Source organism: Bison bison, unplaced genomic scaffold, assembly GCF_000754665.1.
Source record: "Bison bison bison isolate TAMUID 2011002044 unplaced genomic scaffold, Bison_UMD1.0 scf7180017864452, whole genome shotgun sequence".
In the NCBI taxonomy this organism is placed as follows: domain Eukaryota; kingdom Metazoa; phylum Chordata; class Mammalia; order Artiodactyla; family Bovidae; genus Bison; species Bison bison.
The window spans coordinates 9,503,834-9,526,127 of NW_011495014.1; the positions used below are offsets into that span (position 1 = coordinate 9,503,834).

General features: G+C 38.4%; 2 protein-coding genes across 7 annotated transcripts in view; one reads left to right on the plus strand and one right to left on the minus strand.

Moving 5' to 3' along the window:
- The window catches only part of MARCH7 (membrane-associated ring finger (C3HC4) 7, E3 ubiquitin protein ligase), a 49,485-nt gene extending 34,209 nt beyond the window's left edge, over positions 1-15,276 (minus strand). For 5 of the 6 annotated variants that reach the window (XR_826952.1, XM_010858989.1, XM_010858987.1 and 2 more), the window contains exon 1: positions 15,118-15,266. The gene's annotated coding sequence lies outside the window, so the exon portion shown is untranslated. Of the gene's footprint in view, positions 1-15,117 lie in introns of all 6 variants that reach the window. The other variant, XM_010858986.1, reaches the window with a different exon arrangement.
- Positions 13,582-22,294, plus strand: part of LOC105002427 — a 175,671-nt gene continuing 166,958 nt past the window's right edge. Inside the window, exons 1-2 of the mRNA XM_010859026.1 lie at positions 13,582-13,644; positions 14,752-15,451. Of these exons, the coding sequence (XP_010857328.1) occupies positions 13,582-13,644; positions 14,752-15,451 (763 nt within the window). The remainder of the gene's footprint in view (positions 13,645-14,751; positions 15,452-22,294) is intronic.

The following is a 22,294-nucleotide window of genomic DNA, read 5'->3' on the forward strand; positions in this document are numbered from 1 at the left end:
CTTTAGTTCTTCTTCACTTTCTACCATGAGGGTGGTGTCATCTGCATATCTGAGGTTATTGATATTTCTTCTTGCAATCTTGATTCCAGCTTGTGCTTCCTCCAGCCCAGCGTTTCTCATGATGTACTCTGCATGTAAGATAAATAAGCAGGGTGACAATATACAGCCTTGACATACTCCTTTTCCTATTTGGAACCAGTCCGTTGTTCCACGTCCAGTTCTAATTCTTGCTTCCTGACCTGCATACAGGTTTCTCAAGAGGCAGGTCAGGTGGTCTGGTATTCCCATGTCTTTCAGAATTTTCCAGTTTATTGTGATCTACACAGTCAAAGGCTTTGACATAGTCAATAAAGTAGATGTTTTTCTGGAACTCTCCTGCTTTTTTGATGATCCAGCAGATGTTGGCAAATTGATCTCTGGTTCCCCTGCCTTTTCTAAAACCAGCTTGAACATCTGGAAGTTCACGGTTCAAGTATTGCTGAAGCCTGGCTTGGAGAATTTCGAGCATTACTTTACTAGCATGTGAGATTAGCATTCAATACTCATACTGTAAGCATTAGCTATACTGTAGTATTTTTACACTCCTTAACACAGTATGCTCTCACAGGACTTTGTACATGCTTGCAAAGTCTATATAGTCCCCATTCAATTACTGAGCAGAGCCTTAAAACAAGATCAAGCGTGCTTCTACTTTGCACATACTTTTATTAACACATCATACTACATGCTATAATTTGTTTTCCTGCCTCCCCTTCTCAAAAGTGAGAAAAATTTCTAAGTTTTCCAGGCTAAACATTCCTCAACACATGCCAAGGGTCACCATTAGTTACATTTTATTTGCCAACATTTGCTGGATCATCGAAAAAGCAAGAGAGCTCCAGAAAAACATCTATTTCTGCTTTGTTGACTATGCCAAAGCGTTTGACTGTGTGGATCACAACAAACTGTGAAAAATTCTTAAAGAGATGGCAATACCAGATCACCTGACCTGCCTCCTGAGAAATCTGTATGTAGGTCAAGAAGCAACAGTTAGAACTGGACATGGAAAAACAGACTGGTTCCAAATCAGGAAAGGAGTACGTCAAGGCAAGGCTTATTGTCTTGACGAACTGTCACCCTACTTATTTAACTTATATGCAGAGTACATCATGAGAAACGCTAGGCTGGAAGAAGCGCAAGCTGGAATCAAGATTGCAGGGAGAAATACCAGTAATCTCAGATACGCAGATGACACCACCCTTATGGCAGAAAGTGGAAGAAGAACTAAAGAGCCTCTTGATGAAAAGTGAAAGAGGAGAGTGAAAAAGTTGGCTTTAAACTCAACATTCAGAAAACTAAGATCATGGCATCTGGCCACATCACTTCATGGCAAATTGATGTGGAAACAATTGAAACAGTGAGACTTTATTTTTGGGGGCTCCAAAATCACTGCAGATGGTGACTGCAGCCATGAAATTAAAAGACACTTGCTCCTTGGAAGAAAAGTATAACCAACCTAGACAGTATATTAAAAAGCAGAGACATTAATCTGCAAACCAAGGTCCATTTAGTCAAAGCTACGGTTTTTTCAGTAGTCATGTATGGATGTGAGAGTTGGACTATAAAGAAAGCTGAGTGCCAAAAACTTGATGCTTTTGAACTGTTGTGTTGGAGAAGACTCTTGAGGGTTCATTGGACCGCAAAGAGATAAACCAGTCAATCCTAAAGGAAATCAGTCCTGAATATTCATTGGAAAGACTGATGCTAAAGCTGAAATTCCAATACTTTGGCCACCTGATGGGAAGAATGGACTCCTTAAAAAGACCCTGATGCTGGGAAAGATTGAGAGCAGGAAGAGAAAGGGACAACAAAGGATGAAATGGTTGGATGGCATCACCGACTCAATGGACATAAGTTTGAGCAAACTCTGAGAGCTGGTGACGGACAGGGAAGCCTGGCGTGCTGCAGTCCATAGCGTTGCAAAGAGTCGGACACGACTGACCAACTGAACTGAACTGATATAAATGGATTCTTACAACATTTACTCTTTTTCTGTCTGGCTTCATTTGCTTAACACTATATTTGTGAGGTTAATTCATTCTGTGGTTTATGTAGCATTCCACTGTATCAATACACCCAATTTATTTGTCTTTTCTTCTCTGGGTGAACACTGGATTGTTTCCAGTTTTAGGCTATTACAAGTAAGTGCAACTATGAAAACCATTTTATGAAGTAAAAACAAAACAAAAAAAACTTGCAAAGTTTTTCTTGGAAAAACATTTACAATGCACAGTCTGTGAACAACTGAGATGACACCAGCCATGAGAGTAAAATGAGAAGGGCAGAAGAAAGTAACAGTAAAAAGAAATCACAATAATGTCTTCAACTTGTCCCAGTTACCACTTTCAAGGTCAAAAATCATTCTCTTATTTTTCTGGCAGTGGACTGAAATCAATGTGCTTGACTTCCCTGACACGCAGCCTAAATAGTAACATCTGCTGTTTTAAAACATTCAGATTTAAGCATTTAAGTTCAAAATACCTAATTCAATTCATTAACTTATCAACTAAGTTTTAGATCAATCATATGGCTCTACCTTAAAAGCTACTACTAAAAACTATCTGTCAAAAACATGGTATCAACCAATGATGGGAAAGAGGATAAAGAGAGCTAAGACATCAACAAAACGAAAGGGCTATACTACAGTAGGAGATATACCACAAACATGAAAAAGATAAAAACACAAGCCCAGTATCGATTAGAATTATTCATCTAAGAATATCTAGTTGAGGAACCAGAGAAAAGCTATACTTTGGAACATGATTAAATCAAAGATAGCTTATCAGAAAAGATCAGTTTTGAAGTCCCAGTTAAACATGAGAAGGTTATCTTTTTATTTACCTATTTGGTCCCTTTTCCCAAAACCCCTGTAAAGTGACAGTTGATGAATCCAAAGACTTTAACTATGAAAAGAATAGGAAAAAGGATCATAAAAGGCAAGAGATTTCAATGTAATTTGGAAAATCAAAAAAAGTTGGAGGAGAGGTAGAATAATTCAGGAGAGGATAATATTTCCTAAGCATTTTTACAGAAAGGTAGGAACTGGAAGCAGAGCAGTAAGCTGTAGCATCCTAGAAAGAATCATGATTTGGAGATACAAGATACCACAATAAAGGGATAATGCATGGAGTTGCTGAATTAAAATCTGTACTTGAAGTAGTAAAACCTCCAGTTCTTCCCACAGCTCCATTCTTTCAAAAAATAGGGTATTTATTCTTTGGAGAATAAGGAACTTCCTTGTAAACCACCAACCCCTCCCTTAATATACAACCAACTCTGCAAAGGTTAAGTATAAGGAATAAAAGAAAATCTACATACTCAAAGTTGAGACCCAAAACCTCTCTTTTCTGATGCTGTTTCTACAGTGCTGTCAGAAAACCAAACAAAAATACTAGACACTTCTGGATACTGCTATTTGGAATGCTTTCAATTACAAAGCTAGCTTGTCATTTTACCATCCTATCCAAAGTGAAATCCACTAGTAACCATGAATTTCTAATCACCTTTTTTAGTGCTTCCCTCTAATAGACAAACACCAAGGATCACTGTGTATCCAAAAAGAAAGACCAAAGTAAACAACAACAAAAAAGGAACTCAGAGGAAATCTGGGGAAAGAAGCTAATAAGTTACTATTCTCAAAAGGAGCAAAAGACATTCATTATAAAGTAATGGAGGCTTCAGAAAGCAACCAGTATAACGAACAGCTTATGGAAATTCAAAATGCTATATGCTTAAAAAAAAAAACTATACACTTAAAAAAAAGATATGTGATACACTGAAATAAATCCAACAGAAGAGTTGGGAGTAAACTCAGGACACCTCCCAGAAGTGGAAAATGTAACTCAAAAAACAGAACTGTCCAGGGGAGTTACTGATCATTTGACTGTAAGTATGGTTATAGAGAGAGAAAAAAGAAAATGGAATAGATTACCAAAAAATTGAAAAAATTTTTCTACAACTGAAGGACATATATCTCCACATTGAAAGCGGTCAAGTGTAGCTGGCAGGATCAAAGAATGAAGACCAACACTAAGCACCATTTATCACCTTGAAATTTCAGAACACCAGAAATAAAGATACAATAATTTACAAGAATGGAAAAACGGGTCAAATACAAAAGAAATCAGAATGGCTTCTTAATTACAACTTTAAAAACTCTGAGGACAATAAAGCAATGCCTGTAGTACTGAGGAAAAAAAAATTTGCACTGAACCCCAATCTAGAAACTAAATATGAGGTGGAGAAAATAATATTCAGACATGAAAGATTTTTAAAAACAATCAAATGACAAAACTACAGGAAGTTAGTTAAATGAAAAGCAGGTCCTAGGAAAACCAGCATGTAAAGAATTAAAGAACCAGACACAGAACCTAGGAGACAGGGTTCTTTGATGTCTCAGTGGTAAAGAATCTGCCTGCAATGCAGCAGACACAGGAGATGCTGGTTCGATCCCTGGATCGGGAAGATTCCCTGCAGAGGAAATGACACCACTCCAGTATTCTTACCAGGAAAATCCCATGAACAGAGAAGCCTGGTGGGCTACAGACCATGGGATCGCAGAGTGGGACATGACTGAGCACTCGTGCGTGTGTATGTATACACACACATGTATATATATATAATGCACTGAAAAATCATGAACACATCATTTAGAAATATGAAGGTAATTCCTATAACAGCTAAAAGTTAAGGATAGCTGCCCACGGAAAGTGGACTGGGAAAGAGGTAAAGGGTGAGGCAAAGGATTGCTGTTTTTCTTTTAAGCAGGATGACCGTATTTCCTGGTTTGCTGAGACCAGTTTCAGTTTATGGCAAGAAAAGTCCTAATTTGTGCTCATTATCCCTGGGCAATTATTAATAGTACTTGTGTTGTCTCTCAAAAGTGGCCTGGTTTGAATGATAAAGCATACAGTCACCTAACGTAAATCTTTCCTACCTTCAGCTTTTTATAAACTCTTTATATATCCATATAAATATTTGTATTTAAAAAGTGAATTATGCATCGGACATTTAAAGAAGGCATACAATAGTAGAAAGAATACTAATAGTTAAATAGTGACACACAAAAGCCCATGAAAGATTTAACAAGTAGCAGATTTGTTATTTTATCAAGAAGACTATAAAAACATTAAACAAGGGACTGTATTTGTTGAGGATTTTAAACAGGAAATATGTTTTTAAAAAGATACAGGCCTACAGTTGGTTCTTTAACAACAATGCTTCTTAATCATACTTATCGTGGTTTACTTTGACTGTGTCTATACTTAATTCTTACCTGCATACTTACTTGCAGAATGAAACTAACCTAGTAGGAAATCTCTAAAAACAAAGCTCTTGGGAGAAGGCAAAGAGGCAGAGTCCTCCGAGACCTGTAATTTATACTGCACAAACTATTTTTGGAACCTCGTCTACATAAATTGATTGAATTTTGACAATGTAGGTGTTACCACAAAACTTATATAATTTGGTTGTGTAAGTTGTAGGTCAAAAGCACAAAAAATAGTGAAAAATAAAATGTGCAGTCCTTGAAAAACTTCTATCAGACCACTTACAAGGTACTACGAGGGATCTTCTCAAGTTTGTTCATTCATTCATTCAAGTAGTTTTTCACATGCTTACACGTCCTAAGCACATTAATTAATACTAAACAAAGGGATGGAGAGAGGGGACAACACTGAACCTAGTGAGATAATGACTATAAAGAAGCTGTGGTCTAGGAGAGAACAAACTACATAAATAACGATGTAACTTAAAATAGCTACAAATGCTCTAACAGAAAGAGTATAAGCCAATCAAGCTGGAAAAAAGTATCCTGAAGCTCAAGGCTTTTAACCAAATATAATGGCCTCTTACTTTCCTTCTGTCATTACCCGTGCATGCTAAGTTGTGTCTCTTTGCAACCCTACGGTCTGTAGCCCACAAGGCTCCTCTGTCCATGGAATTCTCCAGGAAAGAATACTCGAGTGGGTTGCCATGCCCTCCTCCAGGGAATCTTTCTGACTCAGGGATAGAACCTGTGTCTCTTATATCTCCTGCATCGGCAAGCAGGTTCTTTACCACCAGTGCCACCTCCAAAGCCCTTGTCACTATGCGGTTTCTTTAAATATATATTTCTTTCAGTTTGATTCCAGAGTTGGATAGTTGAGGTCTTTTTCTTTCTGGTGATAAGATAAAAACATCAGCAGGGCTGATTTTACAAATATATGACCACTTACGCAAACACATGAGGCCCTGTGTTTCATTAAAAGCTCCACTGTTGACATCTGAAAATCATTAATACTTTAGAATGTGAACTTGTATAAGTCAAGTCAGATAGCATAGTGGAGCACGAGCTTGAGCAGAAGCGATATGTGCCTGTCTGCCATGTCTTGCCACTCAATCTGTATTTAGCACTCACTGCTATGAAGCTTCGGTCATTAACACACTTCGATTTTTACTCTGAGTCGCACTCATATCCTAGGCATCTGGATCAACTGGACTTGGGTGCTCATGTTCCTTATCAACACATCTATCTCTGAGTAAGATGAGGCACTGACTGCTCCAAGAGGTCCTATTTTTCATTCTTCAGAACTTGCTTCAATTTCAAATGCAGAAAGAAAGTAATGAACCACAAAGTCACAAAAATCTTATGATCAATATTTGAGATTTTTACTGTATTGAACTTTTCAACTTGTAAGATTCTCTTAAGTTGGTATTTAACTGCTAGTTTACCCAACTAGTCTTAATGTGACTTTTAAGTGTTCCCTTACTTTCAGGCATTTTAAGAGTAACTGGCACAAGGAACAGTAGTGGATAACAAATATTTATACCAACTCCAAAATTTATGTAGTCTGTCATCTCATAAACCTGTGACTTAACTACTACTAAAAAAAAAATTGACAGTATTTTAAATAGGTAATTTCATTCAGCTGGGTTTCATAGGAAACCTCTGCAGAGCTCTTTAAAAACAAGTTCATGTTTTTAGTGGCTGATTTCTATAAAGGAATTTTAGACCCAAAAAACACTTTCTCCTACCTATAAACAGTACAATTCAACTCTAGTCTATGGAAATAAACTTTAGACTAGGTAAAAAGCCTCAAAGAATTCTGTCATTGTCCAACATGCAAAATTGTGTGCCCAAAGTTACCTGCAAGTTAACAAGATCTCAGTCACATGCTAAATGCAACTGAAAACTTATCACACAACTTATACTAAAATACAAATTTAAACTAAATTTTTACAATGTTTTTCAGCAAGACTTTACATGAATGAGACCTACTCTAAGTATACCAACGTTTGTCTCTAATAATAGCACAATAGGCCTTGTTTAAAGGGAATCTGTCATTAATCCACACATTTTCTCATTTCTCTTTAATCTTACTAGTAATGACAACACTCCCCAATCAGATTTTCAACTGTTCTCTACTACCTTAAAAATTAAGTTTAAATTCTTTACCCCAGTAACCAGAATTCTAACCCACCTTTTCCACTTAACTTTCAAATTGCTGTCGTTAAGTCACAATGTCCAACTCTTTTGCCATCCCATGGATTGCAGCCTGCCAGGCTCCTCCATCCATGGGATTTCCCAGGCAAGAATATTTGAGTAGGATGTCATTTCCTTCTGTACGGGATTTTCCCAACCCAGGGATGGAACCTGCATCTCCGCATTAGCAAGGCGGATTCTTTACTGCTGAGTCCCCAGAGAACTACCATCTTAAAATAATGCGGGAGACCGGGGTTCCATCCCTGGGTTAGGAAGATCCCCCTGGAGAAGGAAATGGCAACCCACTCCAGTACTCTTGCCTGGAAAATTCCATGGATGAACTGAGGAGCATGGTAGGCTACAGTCCATGGGGTGGCAAAGAGTCAGACATGACTGAGCGACTTCACTTTCTTTCTTTCTTTCTTTCTTTCCAGTTCACCCTGGTGGAGAGGAGGTGACAGGGGTCTGGGAAAAGGAGATAAATCTTGGGACCTCCCCACCTCTAAGATTCAGGCACTTAGAGCCTGCCTAAACTCAAGAAGAATGCAAAAAACTAAGAACACCTCCTTTCCTATTGACTTTCCTCCAAGTATCTAAGAAGGTATAGCAGTTTACTGTTTAGGGAGTTACAACAGCCTTCGAGTTGTAGGCCTCTCTGTAGTGCAGATATGCAGGGCCTATAGAAGTTGAGGTTAGTGAAAGAATACTGAAATAAACCCTCCAGCATTCCAGCTTCACACTGAGCACCATGCAGAAGCAGTCAAAGAATACTCTGAACGTTCAAACCCAGCTCCACTACAGACCAACTCAATCTACCACATTAACAGTCTGACAAGATATGTCCATATCCAGGCATAAAAATTATGACCTCAGTCTCCACTGTTCTTTAATTTGTAACATTTCACCATCAATCAAAAATTTTAAGACACAAAACTACAAGGAACCAATACAACACTGTAAAACAATTATCCTCCAATTAAAAGTAAGTTTAAAAAAACAAGGAAAAGGAGGGAGGATGGAGGAAGGTTCAGGATGGGGAACACGTGTATACCTGTGGCAGATTCATGTTGATATATGGCAAAACCAATACAATATTGTAAAGTTAAAAAGTAAAATAAAATTAAAAAAAAAAAACATGGAAAAAAAGTTCATCATCAAGAGATATCAATCAACAGAACCAGATGAAGAAATGGCTCTAACATTAGCAAACTGGGAAATTGATGCATTTATCAGTAGCCTAGGCAAAACTAAGAAAACCAGAGAACTGGGAAACAGGCTAGAGGAAAACTATCCAGAATGAAGGATGGAAAAACAGATGATGGCAAATACAGGAGAGGGTTTAAGAGAAACTGAGCAAAGAGTAAGAAAGTCTACTGTACTTACAGAAGGAAAGAACTAGAGCACAAAAAATTTGAAGAGAAAGTGGCTGAATTGATTTAATAGGTGATTCTGCTTGTAAAGGAATCTCTCAAATAACATGTACCCTTTCCCATTACTCTATAGATCACTGTGTTCCCTTCTTAAAATAGTCTTGTTCAACATGTCATGAGTCACATAGTAATCATAAACCAAATGACGAGACTATCAAAAAGGCCCCAACCCCATTCATACTAATAGCCTATACCTAAGACATTCCCTTTACTTTAAATGTATATATTAATAAAGGCAATTTTTTCAAAACAGTAAACAGGATAAAAGCAAGATAAACTAAGTGCTGCCCAATTTTCAGCATATGCACCAATTTCTACTTGTAAGTACAACATTTGAGACCATGAGCTTTGAAGTCTGTCCCTTACTTGGTGTGACTCCGGGCTTAATATCACTAATGCTTTATTTTTTTCACCTACAAAATGGGAATAACAATAGTACTAATTTTACAGATGTATCATGAGCTTTACTGGCACACCGTATATAGTTAGTAAATAATAGCTAGTATTAAGCAATACCATCAGGTGGTAAAAAATTTTCATATAAACAGCTTTAGTAGGCATTACTTCGGGCCTCCCCAGGGGCTCAGTGGTAAAGAATCTGCATGAATGCAGGAGATGCAGGTTTGATTCCTGGCTCAGGAAGATCCCCTCGAGGAGGAAATGGCAACGCACTCCAGTATTCTTGCCAGGAAAATCCCATGGAGAGAGGAGCCTGGCTGGCTGTGGTCCATGGGGTCGCAAAGACTCAGACATGACTGAGTGACTGAACAGGCATTACTTTAGCTTTTCCATTATTTGAAATTTGTCTTTAACACATAGTAGAAAGATTTTTTAAAGTCATTCAGATTTTGGTACTGGAGGATAATCATTGTAAAGATAACTTATGTACCTTACTTATATTAAGCAAATGCATACAAAATTGGGGGAAAAATAGATATTATTAACATTTTACTTTATGTCTGGGTGGGTTTTCCTTTAACTTTTTCAAAATGTTTTTACTCTAACTTTGATAATTAAGGGAAACAGTTACTGGCAGATGAAAAGATATTTTTTATCTTACATTACAATAAAATCTATGAAGAACTCCTAAAAATATTTCCTTTCTAAATTGCAGCACTGCTGGTTTATACCTCTTAGTATCTATACACCACAAAAGAAGTAGCAAATTCTGGTAAATAATAAATGGGAAATAAGGTCAGAATCACTTTGCAAAATGGAGTTTAGATTATCTGAGTATGCCTTAAAAATTTTATTTTCACTATGAGAAAATTTCAAACATGCACAAAAATCAAGACAATAATAAACCTCCACATGCCAAACAATGGTCTTCAACAATTATCAACATTTGACTATTTCACCATCCTCTATTTTAAAACAAATCCCAGTCATGATATCTTTAAGAATGTCTGTTCTCAATAAAATATTCTAAGCCACTTGTGGTAAATTAAAAAGTATGGTTACAAAATACCCATGGCCCTTCGCACTAATGGTGCTGATCTGCCTGGGGAGAGGATGGAATCTATTTCCCCACCCCTTGAATGTGGGCTACCTTGTGAAATTCATTGTGACTAAGAAAGTATTAGTCATTCATCCGTGACTGATTCTTTGCAACCCCATGGACAATAGCCCTGAAGGCTACTCTGTCCACGGAATTCTCCAGGCAAGAATACTGGAGTGGGTAGCCATTCTCTTCTCCAGGGGATCTTCCACACCCAGGGATGGGGCCCATGTCTCCAGTACTGCAGGCAGATTCTCCACCGTCTGAGCCACCAGAAAGTAATGTGACACTGTATGATTTCCAAGGTTATAAGAAGTCTTATAGCTCCCCTTTTCACTCCCCTCAAATGCTGTTTTGGAATCCTCATGCCATAAAAGACCACAGTGAGCAAAGCCTAAACGTTAACCAACACCAAGTGCCTGAAGTGCGAGGGACGCCTGCCATCTTGGACCTGCTAGCCTTAAAAATCTTGCATGAGTGAATCCAGGCAAAACCAACAGAACTACCCAACAGGCACAAAGAACTGTAATAAGACTGTAAACACTAGTTTTAATCCAGAGGGTTCTGAGGTGGTGTGTTATGTAACAATAGAGCAAAGCTTACTTATTCCTTTTTCTACAATTATCATCACGCACCTAGTCTCATGAAAAATCTAATCGTTTCAGGGTCTAACTTAGACTTTTTCTTAAAATCCAGGGGAGTTACAGTCATTGAATTACCAAAAGCACAACAGTACTCTGCAATGAATTCCTGGCATGAAGATCAGAGTTATTACAGAAAATACCAATGTATTTCAACAGCCAACAGTCTCCCAGAAATATAAACATAGTTAAAAACCTCTACATGGTATAGTCTTTGTTTAAAACATCTGCTTCCGAGAAAAATTTTTTTCTTAATGGGAAATCCTAGCATTCTATTGATATTAGTGAACATGGAGACATAAAATCTAGGGGTAGTCACAAGGAAAACACTATGAAAGCACAGAAGTTTTGGGGTCTTTAAAAAAATCCCTCTTGATTTTCAGCTGACAGGTATTTCACACACACAGATACACCGAAGTCTAAAAAAATAACTGGAAAAACTTCAACATCTTCACGAGAAAATGTTAGGTCTACGTTAGAATACTTTGAAATAATCTGTCCTCCTTTGAAGTGTATTTAATCTTTGTCAAGTTTCAACCTTCACTGAGTAACTGGAAACTATTTTAGAATTATTCTGAAACCAGCAAACGTAACACTAAAGTGAGATGATCATAACAGAGATGAAAACTAGTTTTGAAGGTTCAAGATTTCTCTTCTTAAAAGCTGTTGACTAAAGGGTGTATCAGTTCAGTTCAGTTCAGTCACTCAGTTGTGTCGGACTCTTTGTGACCCCATGAATCGCAGCACACCAGGCCTCCCTGTTCATCACCAACTCCCGGAGTTCACCCAGACTCACGTCCATCAAGTCAGTGATGCCATCCAGCCATCTCATCCTCTGTCGTCCCCTTCTCCTCCTGCCCACAATCCCTCCCAGCATCAGTCTTTTCCAATGAGTCAACTCTTCGCATGAGGTGGCCAAGTACTGGAGTTTCAGCTTTACCATCATTCCTTCCAAAGAAATCCCAGGGTGTATACCAGTAGGTAATTTCAAAACCAGGCATTTGACTTATCTAGTCTAACCAGTAGAGCCAAAGAAATACTTTTGAGAACAAGAAAAACCAGCTTTGACATCAGGAGTTCAGACCAAAGAAAAGTTAAAAATTAAGACCATGAAAAGTAACCCAGCCAACTCTCAAATTATAACTTTACCCTGCCCTCCCTCTTCGGCTTCATCTTATGATTATCAAATGTATTAAAAATAGAATTTTTGTAAAATTACAACTATGAGAAAATAAACTATTGCCCTATAATCCTGATTCATTGAATTCAAGTAGATCTTAGTAAGAACTCAAAATCTTTACTCATTTTAAATTGTAATTATACTAATGTGATCAGTTTTTGACTCAGTTACTAAACAGCTAAAAGGTTCACTAGTTAAATTTAATTTGTTGGTTAAAAATGAGGTTTGCTACAAGGTTTACATTTCACTTATCCATTTCCCGCTGTTCTTTATTACTAACACAATTATTTGTAGTAACAGAAGGATGTATCAAGAAACATAATTTAAAGTCATTCCTTATTTGGCTTAGGGACACAAGAGCTCTTTAATCCCAAAAGCATAGAGCACTGACCTTCTAAAACAGTACAGGTCTTTTCCCATCATACTCTAACCTTCCACTCAACTGTTTCAGCTATGGGGAACAAACTGTACATTCCTAAACAAACCATGATACCATGACTTACAGGTTCCTTATCAAACTTTTAACCATCCTTCACATCTCAGTTCAAGTAATACTTCCTATAAAAATTTCCCCCGAATTAAACACCTGTCCTCAGTGCTCCTACAATAGGAGAATGTATCAATACTTACATTAAGATAATAGTAACTGTTTACACATTAGTCTAAATGTATAATTATTTGTAATGGCTCAGACAATAAAGAATCTGCCTGCAATGCGGGAGACCAGACCAGAGTTTGATCCCTGGGTCGGGAAGATCCCCTGGAGAAGGAAATGGCAACCTACTCTAGTATTCTTGCCTGGAAAATCCCATAGACAGAGGAGCCTGGCAGACTCCTGGCAGAGTCCATGGAGTCGCAAAGAGTTGGACATGACGGAGCGACTTCATTTCTTCATACATTAGTCTGATGATTAAACTGTGAGTTGTGCAAGGCAGACGCGGTGTCAAGCTTCTTGTAATGTAAAGCCCTAATCTAGAATCTAGTAACTAAAATACAACAAACTATCAAAAATTGTTTTACATTTTTTGATAGTTTTGCACTACTTAAAATTATTTTCCTGAAATTAAGTGGGCAATTCTTGAACATATATCAGATGAAGAGTTGTGTGAAATGGATATGTAGCTGGTTAAAAATTGGAGCTATGGATGTCTTTCTATATTCAAGCTGATTATCTTACATCTTCACATAGAACATATGTGTGTATCTATACAGGGAATCTTTGTGCTTTATCTGGGAATATTAAGCTCTCTTGCCAATGTGGTAGAAACAGAAATTACCTATACTTAAGAAAGGAATCTTTAACCATCCTTATTCCAGACCTCTGACCCACCATGCAGCTTCGAAAAAAAAGACGCAGAACTATACTTACCAACCATGCTGACATTACATCTGTGGTATGATTTAGGGCATAGAAAAAGTTGTAAAAAGTTCTTATCTAAAGTAAGAACTTTTATAAATATAATTATTATGAGCGTGAGAAGCATTCAGTACCCTGTGAGGAACATATTGCAGGGAGAGTAAAATTTGAAAAATGCATGAATATAAACTGGACTTTGGTATGAATTCCAATTGTTTACATTTATCAAAAGTTCACTCTGCAAGTATGTCCCCCAGCGTGTTGACTGCTACACACACTGCTAAATCTAATTTAATCCTCACTTCAACTCTAGGAAGGTTAAATAATTCCGGCGAAATCAAGACTCAAACCCATATGTCGATCCCTAATGCCTCCTGTGTCACTGCTGTTTCACAAATGCTGTAGAGCTGTGAATGAAATACTGACCCCATTTCTGAAATACAATTTTATTTCACGGAAAAAAAAAAAACAAAACTAGTTACAGTATGTGCCTTTTAAACAATGGTATAGCGTTTGATTTTCAAATTTAAAATTCATATTTAACTTCATCTCTTAGTTCCAGACAGAAACAGATTAACGCAAGAAAAAGGGAGATTTTAAAATTACTTTAATAATGAAAAATACCTAAAACATCCTACAAAATAAAAAAAAATAATAATCTTAGGAATGCAATTTCACTTCGCACTTTGCTCTTAATAGCGCCAAACGACACCAGTTGTGATCAATTTATCAGTATTACCAAGACAGAGATGTTCCTTACATATTTACATCTGCTCGTAGGAAAACAGAGTTACAGTATTTTTGGTGTGCGTACACATTCATCTTTACTACGCAGTTTCATTAAAATGAGGGAGTACTGTATTCAACTACTTGTGCCTTTTACTTCTTATGCCAACAGGTACGCTGTTAAACATACCACCACCTATTTCTATCTGAAGAACACACAGTATACTACAATACTAAAGAAATCCCAAAGTATCACGATACTCAAGACCAGGGATGATCAATGAGCAAATCTTTACCCTTACATAAAGGGCTGGCAAGGTTCCTTCAATTCGAAGTTGGTCTGGCAAAGCCCTAAATCTCCCCGCCTTTAACACTTCGATCATTAAATACCTCACTCGTGACACTCCCTGCCCGTGAGGTTCCGGAGGACCGTCTGTACCCCGATCGAAGAGAAGGCTGCCAAAGGCCAAAATCAGGGCTCAAACCCCTTCCCCTAGGCCGCCACACGTCCACAAGGAAGACGCACGGCCTGCCCCCGCCACCCGTCACAAACCCCACCACGGGACGAAAGGCCACCGGCAAAGAAGGCCTGCGCCCGGCTCGCCTTATCACCCGCGGTCCCGGATCAAGCGCCTGCACCTGGATATTGAAAGGAAGGAAGGGGCCTCGGTGTCCCCAGCCCAGCACTTCGTTTCCTCCCCTCCCCCACCCGCGGCCTCGATTGGAACCACCTCCCCGAGAGCCAGAAACCCGAGGTCCGCAGTTTATTACCCCTGCCCCTGACCTGGCACTGAACAGGGTTTGTCCCGCTCCCAGCGATCACACCGCCGCCTTCCTCCTCGGAGTTCTAGGCCTCTACCTGAAGCAGAACAGCAGACCACGAAGCACAATGGCGTCCGCCCAGCTCCCGGATCCGGCTCAGAACCAGCCTCCACCGTTAAATGCCCCTCCCTTCTCCTCTCCGCGACTTCGCGGACTCCGCCGAGTTCTCGCGAGATTGGTGGAGCTACGCGGATCAGAGAGCTGCGGGCGGGCTCGACGTACCCCACCGCGGGGTGGTGCTCTGACTGCGGCAACCGTTGAAGGGCTGCCCCCGGGGAGGCAGCGAGGCGCCACCGGTAAGCGGCTGCGGCTGATCGGCCGGCGGGCTGGCGACTGGGCCGGCGAGTTTGCGGGCATTGGGAGCGGGGCACTAGAGGCCCGGCCCTGGTTGGCCGCCCTCGCCTGGCTGGTGAAGGGCTCAGAAGCCCTGCTGCTGCCCAGCGCCCGAGTCCGCGCCACAGGATATTGGCCCCTTTGGCAAACCTGCAGGGCCCACTGCTTGAAATACCGCCCATCTTTTTTTTTTTTTTTTTTCCTTTTGCGCTGGGTGAGTGGCGCAGTGAATGTTTATTGACTTGAATCAAACACTGCCTTTCCGACCTCCCCTCCTCCCATTCCCTGTTCACCCTCTGTGGTGGCAGCGAGCCCTCTTCTTTAAGGGTCGGAGCCGATTCGTCCCAGACCGTTCGTTCCTTGTGGTAGTTCAGTGTTGGTAGTAGTGTATTTCTCCAGTCATGTCTTTTAAAATTGTGGCACTAATCTTTGGTAGTGTAGCTACAGATTTTGCGGTAAAAATGCATCTACTTAGAAAGAGGGAGGAAAATTGTGTGATAAATGGTCTGATGAGAATGAGACGAAACTTTTAAAAAAATGTAAATGTGGTAAACCAAGATGTTAAGAGAATACTAAGGGAGTAGATTAGAGGAAAAAAACCACCATTTCTGTGGATTTAGGTGATATGTGGCTTTTGAATAAGGTATCAAACATGTAAGTTACTCACCGGTAAAAATAAGTTATTGAAACTTGGGAGGCATACTGATGACACTTGTAAACTGACTTATTTTATTGGTTTGCTTAAGGAATTCATTGGATACAAATGATTTCAATAAATGAAGTGTAAAGTTTATGTGTATTTCTTTGTCATTTTATCTGGAGGGTGTGCACTAATCAGTATCATCTCTGTTTCACTCTGTTGGAGACTTAACAGACTGTCCATGCTTCACTAACGTAAATTGTAAAATACTAAAGATCATAATTGTTTAAAGTTGGTACATAAATGCCAGTCTAACTTTTTAAAATGTGATTTGAAGATTAACTATCTGGTGTGGGATAAAGTGAACAGAGACTAAGTTTGAGAAAATTGATGATTTGCCTTGTGTAGAAAACTTTTTCTTCCCCCAACCTGTTTTGTACCTGTAGCATTATGGTTATGGGTATACATATCCTGAAGCACCGTACTGCGTAAGTTCAAATCCCAACCATGCCTCTCACTACCTTTGTGATCCTGAGCGATTCTGTGTTGTTTTTTGTTTTTTTGTCTGCTGGGCATGTAGGATCTTAGTTTCCCAACCAAGGATCAAACCCGCGCCTCTTCTGTTGGAAGCAGAGTCTTTAACCACTGGACTGCCAAAGAAGTCCTTGAGCATTTCTTTAACCTTGCCAAGCTTAGGTATCCTGTTTTTGTTTTTAGTCACTAAGCCCTGTCCTACTCTTTACTATCCCATGGACTGTAGCTTGCCAGGCTCCTCTGTTCATGGGATTTCCTAGACAAGAATACTAGAGTGGATTGCCATTTCCTTCTCCAGGGGATCTTCCCCACGCAGGGATGGAACCCAGGTCTCCTGCATTGCAGGCAGATTCTTTACTGTCTGTAAAATGAATACCCACTGCTTTTTTAAAAGGATTAAATGAGATAATGCCTCAGTTCCTAGAACATAGCATACCATAATTGTTAGCTATTACATTCCATGTCTAAATCACTACTAATATCTTTCTGGGGCTTATTACTTAAGTCCCGTAAACATCTTCTGAGGTACATTCTGCACTAGAAGGATTGACTACCATTTTCCTGAGTCAGACCTGGTAGAGGTAACTTCTCTACAGAAACCCCAAACCTGTCAAGAATGGTTCAGATTTTGGCAGACTGTGACTTCATCCCTACTCAGCCCTGATAATATCAGAAGAGGTGAGTGTGGCACCAATTTCTTAGGCTAAGCAGACCTTCCAAATTAGTGTCTTGTTGATGCTAGTAAATAAAGACTACTAGTAAGTATTTTTTTTGTTGTGTAAGAATTGTTAGTTGATACTGTTTTTTAATGTACTTTCTCTGATTTGAGTTTCCAGATAATTCTCATTATCAGAAAATAATTATTGAAATTTTCTACATTAAAGAGAATTTGATAGAGATTGTAGATACAAATAGAGTGACTATATTTTCTGAACTTAAAATGAGGACCAATGTTTTGACAGGGAAATTATTTGAAATTAGAACTTTTCTGACCAATTTAGACCCCATGATTATCTTTTTTTGCACAAATTTCCCCCTTTTGACCTTTTTTTGCTGAACTTTTTATCTTTATGATCAACTCTGACATACCTTTTTGTGTATAAATATCTTTGTTCACCACTTGCCAAACCAACCCATTAATTTCCATTTTTGAACTTGGCTTCTTCTGTAAATTAAGGTCTTCTTTACTATTAATTTATCCCCTTTTACTTTATAAATTTGTCTATCATTTGGTCATGGTCATAACAGCTCTCTGCTCTTATGCTTGAATATTTCTTCAACTACTTGATAGGTTAGAATTCTCTTTCAGATACTGAATTTTAAAGTTTCTATTTTCCCTATATCTTATCACTCATAACCTAACCTTCCAAGAAGCTTCTCTATGGTAAGGGCAATTTTATAGATATTCTCTACTTTGCATAAAAGATGTGATCTTGAAAAGATGTGGTTACATTTACTTTTTATAAGTCAATTTATTTTTAAATGTAGTCATTTCTTAAACATTTGAGGTACAACAGGTAATACCTAGGATCCTCTTACGTGGGGTGGGAGGGGGAGTGTCCCTAAGTTGAAAACAAAGGATGCCAATTTCTTCTTAAATGGGAATTTTATTAATTCTGGAGAAGGGAACCTTGTGGCATCAACCAAATTAAAGATCTACTATTTAAAGTTATAGCTAACTCTTAAGTATACAGTACTTATTATTATTGAGTAACAGTCTATAGTTTGAAGATTCTTCCTTCTAAGGAACATGTTACTTAAAAGGTCCTTAGCTTTAAATCTTTGCTGTAAAAAATTCTTTTTATTCCAAAAGTAAAAACCTTTGATTTAGTGAATTAAAAATTTCCCCTTTTCAGGAACAATTGAAAGGTGCTCCATTTAATAAATGAGCATCCAAGACATGCTCTTGGTTGACTTCTGTTGGATTAGCAGCAGCAATAACTTTTGATCTCCACAACCAGTAGAGAAAACAATATAAAAACCAAAAAACAGAATACCATCTTGAAACCTTCTCTGAGAAACTCTTTCTTAACCTTAAGCTTATGGTCTAACTGGTTCTAGGAAAATTATTCCTGCTCACATTGCTGCTCCAGAATATCTGGCCTGGTCAGAAACAATTCTCAGTTGATCGGACACTTGGATCCATGTATGAAACACCTTTCACAGTGTCAAAACATAGAGCTTTTAATAAAAGCAACTGTCTTTTATTATTGATAGTTCTTAAGGTTGGATTCACTGCTTGTTACTGTAAATAGTTTTATGGGAACACAGCCAGGCCCATTAGTTTATGTATTGTCTGTGTATAAGTCAGAGTTCTCCATAGAAACAGAACCAGTAGTATATGATACATATCTCTCTATCCACAATTACAAAATATCTTCACTACAGTGCCTAAATTAGAATTTGATTAAATGACTTGATATTCTGGCCTCCCCAAGTTAGCACATAAAATTAACCATCGCAGTCCATGACTGTTTTTACATACAGTGGCAGAGATAAGTAGTTATGATAGAGATGATATGGCCCAGAAAGCCTGAAATATTTACTAGTTGGTTTTTTGTAGAGAGTTTGATCACCCCTGGAATAAATCATAAAACCAGATTGAACTGACCCCTGTCCCTTTAGTACAGTCAAGCTGAACACATACATAACAACTTCAGATTGATAATAACCAAGACTATATATACTCTGCCTCATGTCCACGTTGGACTGCATTTTGTGAGACTTCGAGCAGAAGGGCATCTATTAATAAATACTGATATGAATTCCTTGGACATGCCCTCTGGTAAGTTGGTTGCACAGAGAAGGCAATGGCATCCCACTCCAGTACTCTTGCCTGGAAAATCCCATGGACAGAGGAGCCTGGTAGGCTGCAGTCCATGGGGTCGCTAAGAGTCGGACACGACTGAGCGACTGCACTTTCACTTTTCACTTTCATGCACTGGAGAAGGCAATGGCAACCCACTCCAGTGTTCTTGCCTGAAGAATCCCAGGGACGGGGGAGCCTGATGGGCTGCTGTCTATGGGGTCGCACAGAGTCAGACACGACTGAAGCGACTTAGCAGCAGCAGCAGCAGCAGCAAGTTGGTTGCAATGTCCTTTATAATCTTAATTTTTTTCTTGTCTATATTTGTTTGTGATTTTGTAACAATGTGTCATACATGCTAGCTATTTTAGTATAGGCTGGTTTTTTTTCCCCCTTACCCTTTTCTTCCCTTTCTACTTAGCTCTCTTTTTTATTTACCTGTTTTATTTAGCTCTCTTACCTCTATTTACTATTTCATAAACATTCTTCTATATTTAGTATTCTTCATTTTTTTCTTCACACAATACAACATTAAAAGAATAGTTAACACGCATGCAGACAGAAAAATACTCATAGATTTTTTTCCATTTATTTGATAAAACAGCATCAAATTTCATGTGCATATGCATCTAATTTTGCAATCAGAGGTATCTTTTTCTCTAAATCCTTATTTATATCAATTATCCTTTTTATTTATGTATTTATTTCTAGCTATGCTGTGTCTTTGTTGCACATGGGCTTTCTCTAGTTGCAGTGAGCAAATGAGAGCTACTCTTGTTGCGATTCATGGGCTTCTCATTGCAGTGGCTTCTCTTGTTGCGGATCACAGGCTTTAGGTGTGCAGACTTCAGTCGTCGTGGCATAAGGGCTCCGTAGTTGCAGACTGCGGGCTCTAGAGTGAGGGCTCAACAGTTATACACATGAACTTAGTTGCTGCGCAGCACGTGGAATTTTCCTGGACCAGAGATCAAACCTGTGACCCGTGCATTGGCAGGTGGATTCTTAACCACTAGACCACCAAGGAAGTCCTATCATTTCTTTTCAATGTCACAGATATTACTACTCTGTCCTGCCTTCACCGTGTTTCTTTAACTGTCTTCTGTCTGTTATTCAGTTGCTAAGTCGTGTCCTTTTCTTTGCAACCCCGTGGACTCTTCCACTATCTCCCAGAATTTGCTCAAACTCATGCCAATTGAGTCAGTGATGCTATCTAACCATCTCATACTCTGCCAACTCCCTTCTCCTTTTGTCTTCAATCTTTCCCATCATGAGGATTTTTTCCAGTGAGTCAGCTGTTTGCATTAGGTGACCAAAGTATTGGATCTTCAGCTTCAGCAGCAGTCCTTCCAGTGAATATTCAGGGTTGATGTCCTTTAGGATTGACTAGTTTGATCTCCTTCCGTACTAGGGTTTGGACCAAACTTAGTCCAAGCACCACAGTTTGAAAGCATCAATTCTTTGGCACTCAGCCATGTTTATGGTCCAACTCTCACATCTGTATATGACTACTGGAAAAACCATAGCTTTGATTATACGAACCTTTGTTGACAAAGTTATGTCTTTGCTTTTTAATATGCTGTCTTGGTTTGTCATAGCTTTTCTTTGAAGGAGCAAGCGTCTTGCCATTTATTTTATTTTGCCACGTGTTCATAGATATGTTCATATGGTAAAATATGTCTGTGATTTCTTTATAATTTTGGGCTTGCTAGCTAAACTTAAATATTGCCTATTCCCAGATTGTATCATGTAATACCCTAGATTTTCTAGACTGTGTTTAATTAAACTGAAATAAATGTTTATTTCCACAATAAAAATCAAAGAAAAATCCCATCAGGCTTCTGGGATGGAGAGAGAGAAAGGAACCAGTTTGAAATATACCAGAGCAGTCCATTCTTAACAAACAGTGACCTCAGGGAAAACTAGTTAAGTTGACAGAGTGTAACACAACATTGGAAATAGACTATACTCCAGTGTAAAATAAAATTTAAAAAAAAGAGAGAATGTAGAGTCTCCTAGATGAGAAAGATTTTTGAAAATGTTCTTTTACTCCTAGAAAGCATCAATTTCATATAAATTTTGTAGGAATAACCAAAAAATTAGCAAGAAATAAAGACATTTTAAGGCAGTTTTTTCCAATAGAATGCTGTCATATTATCTCAATATTTCTAAAATATTTTAAGAAAAGTTATTAATAAAAATAATAAATTCTGGGGGATAAAATATAAATTATATTATTAAAAGATAAAAGAGAAGATCAATGTCTTCATCCCTTAGGTTCCTATTGATCTGATGGTTGAGCACTTTAGGCTAATTTTTACCACTGAAACAAAATTTGGAGTTTGCTGTTGTTACTTCTCTTGCCTGATAACAGTTGTTTGTTCCTCCTCTTTTAAGGTGATTAATTACTGAGACCTGTTCAAAGGCAAGCATTGTGGCCAGGATTAGATCACAAAATAGTTAATGTAAAAAATGTCTTCCCTTATGTGAAGAAAGCCATGCCTCATTCTCTTTCTCCAGGGACCCCCACCCTATCTGCTTACACAAAGACTGTGGGACAACTAGAAAAGGTTTAACGTGGATGTAATGGGACTATCAGAAGGAGAAGAAAGAAAAGAAGAACTATTTGAAAGAAAAATGACTGAGAATTTCCCCCAAATTAATGTTAGACCCCAAACCACAGGTCCAGGAAACTCAGAGAACACCAAGCAGGATAAATATCCCCCCAAACTATACCTTGGTATATCACTTTCAATTTTAAACAGTCAAAGACTAAAAAAAAAAAAACAAACCCGAAATAGGACAGAGTTAAAAAAAATCTTACCTATA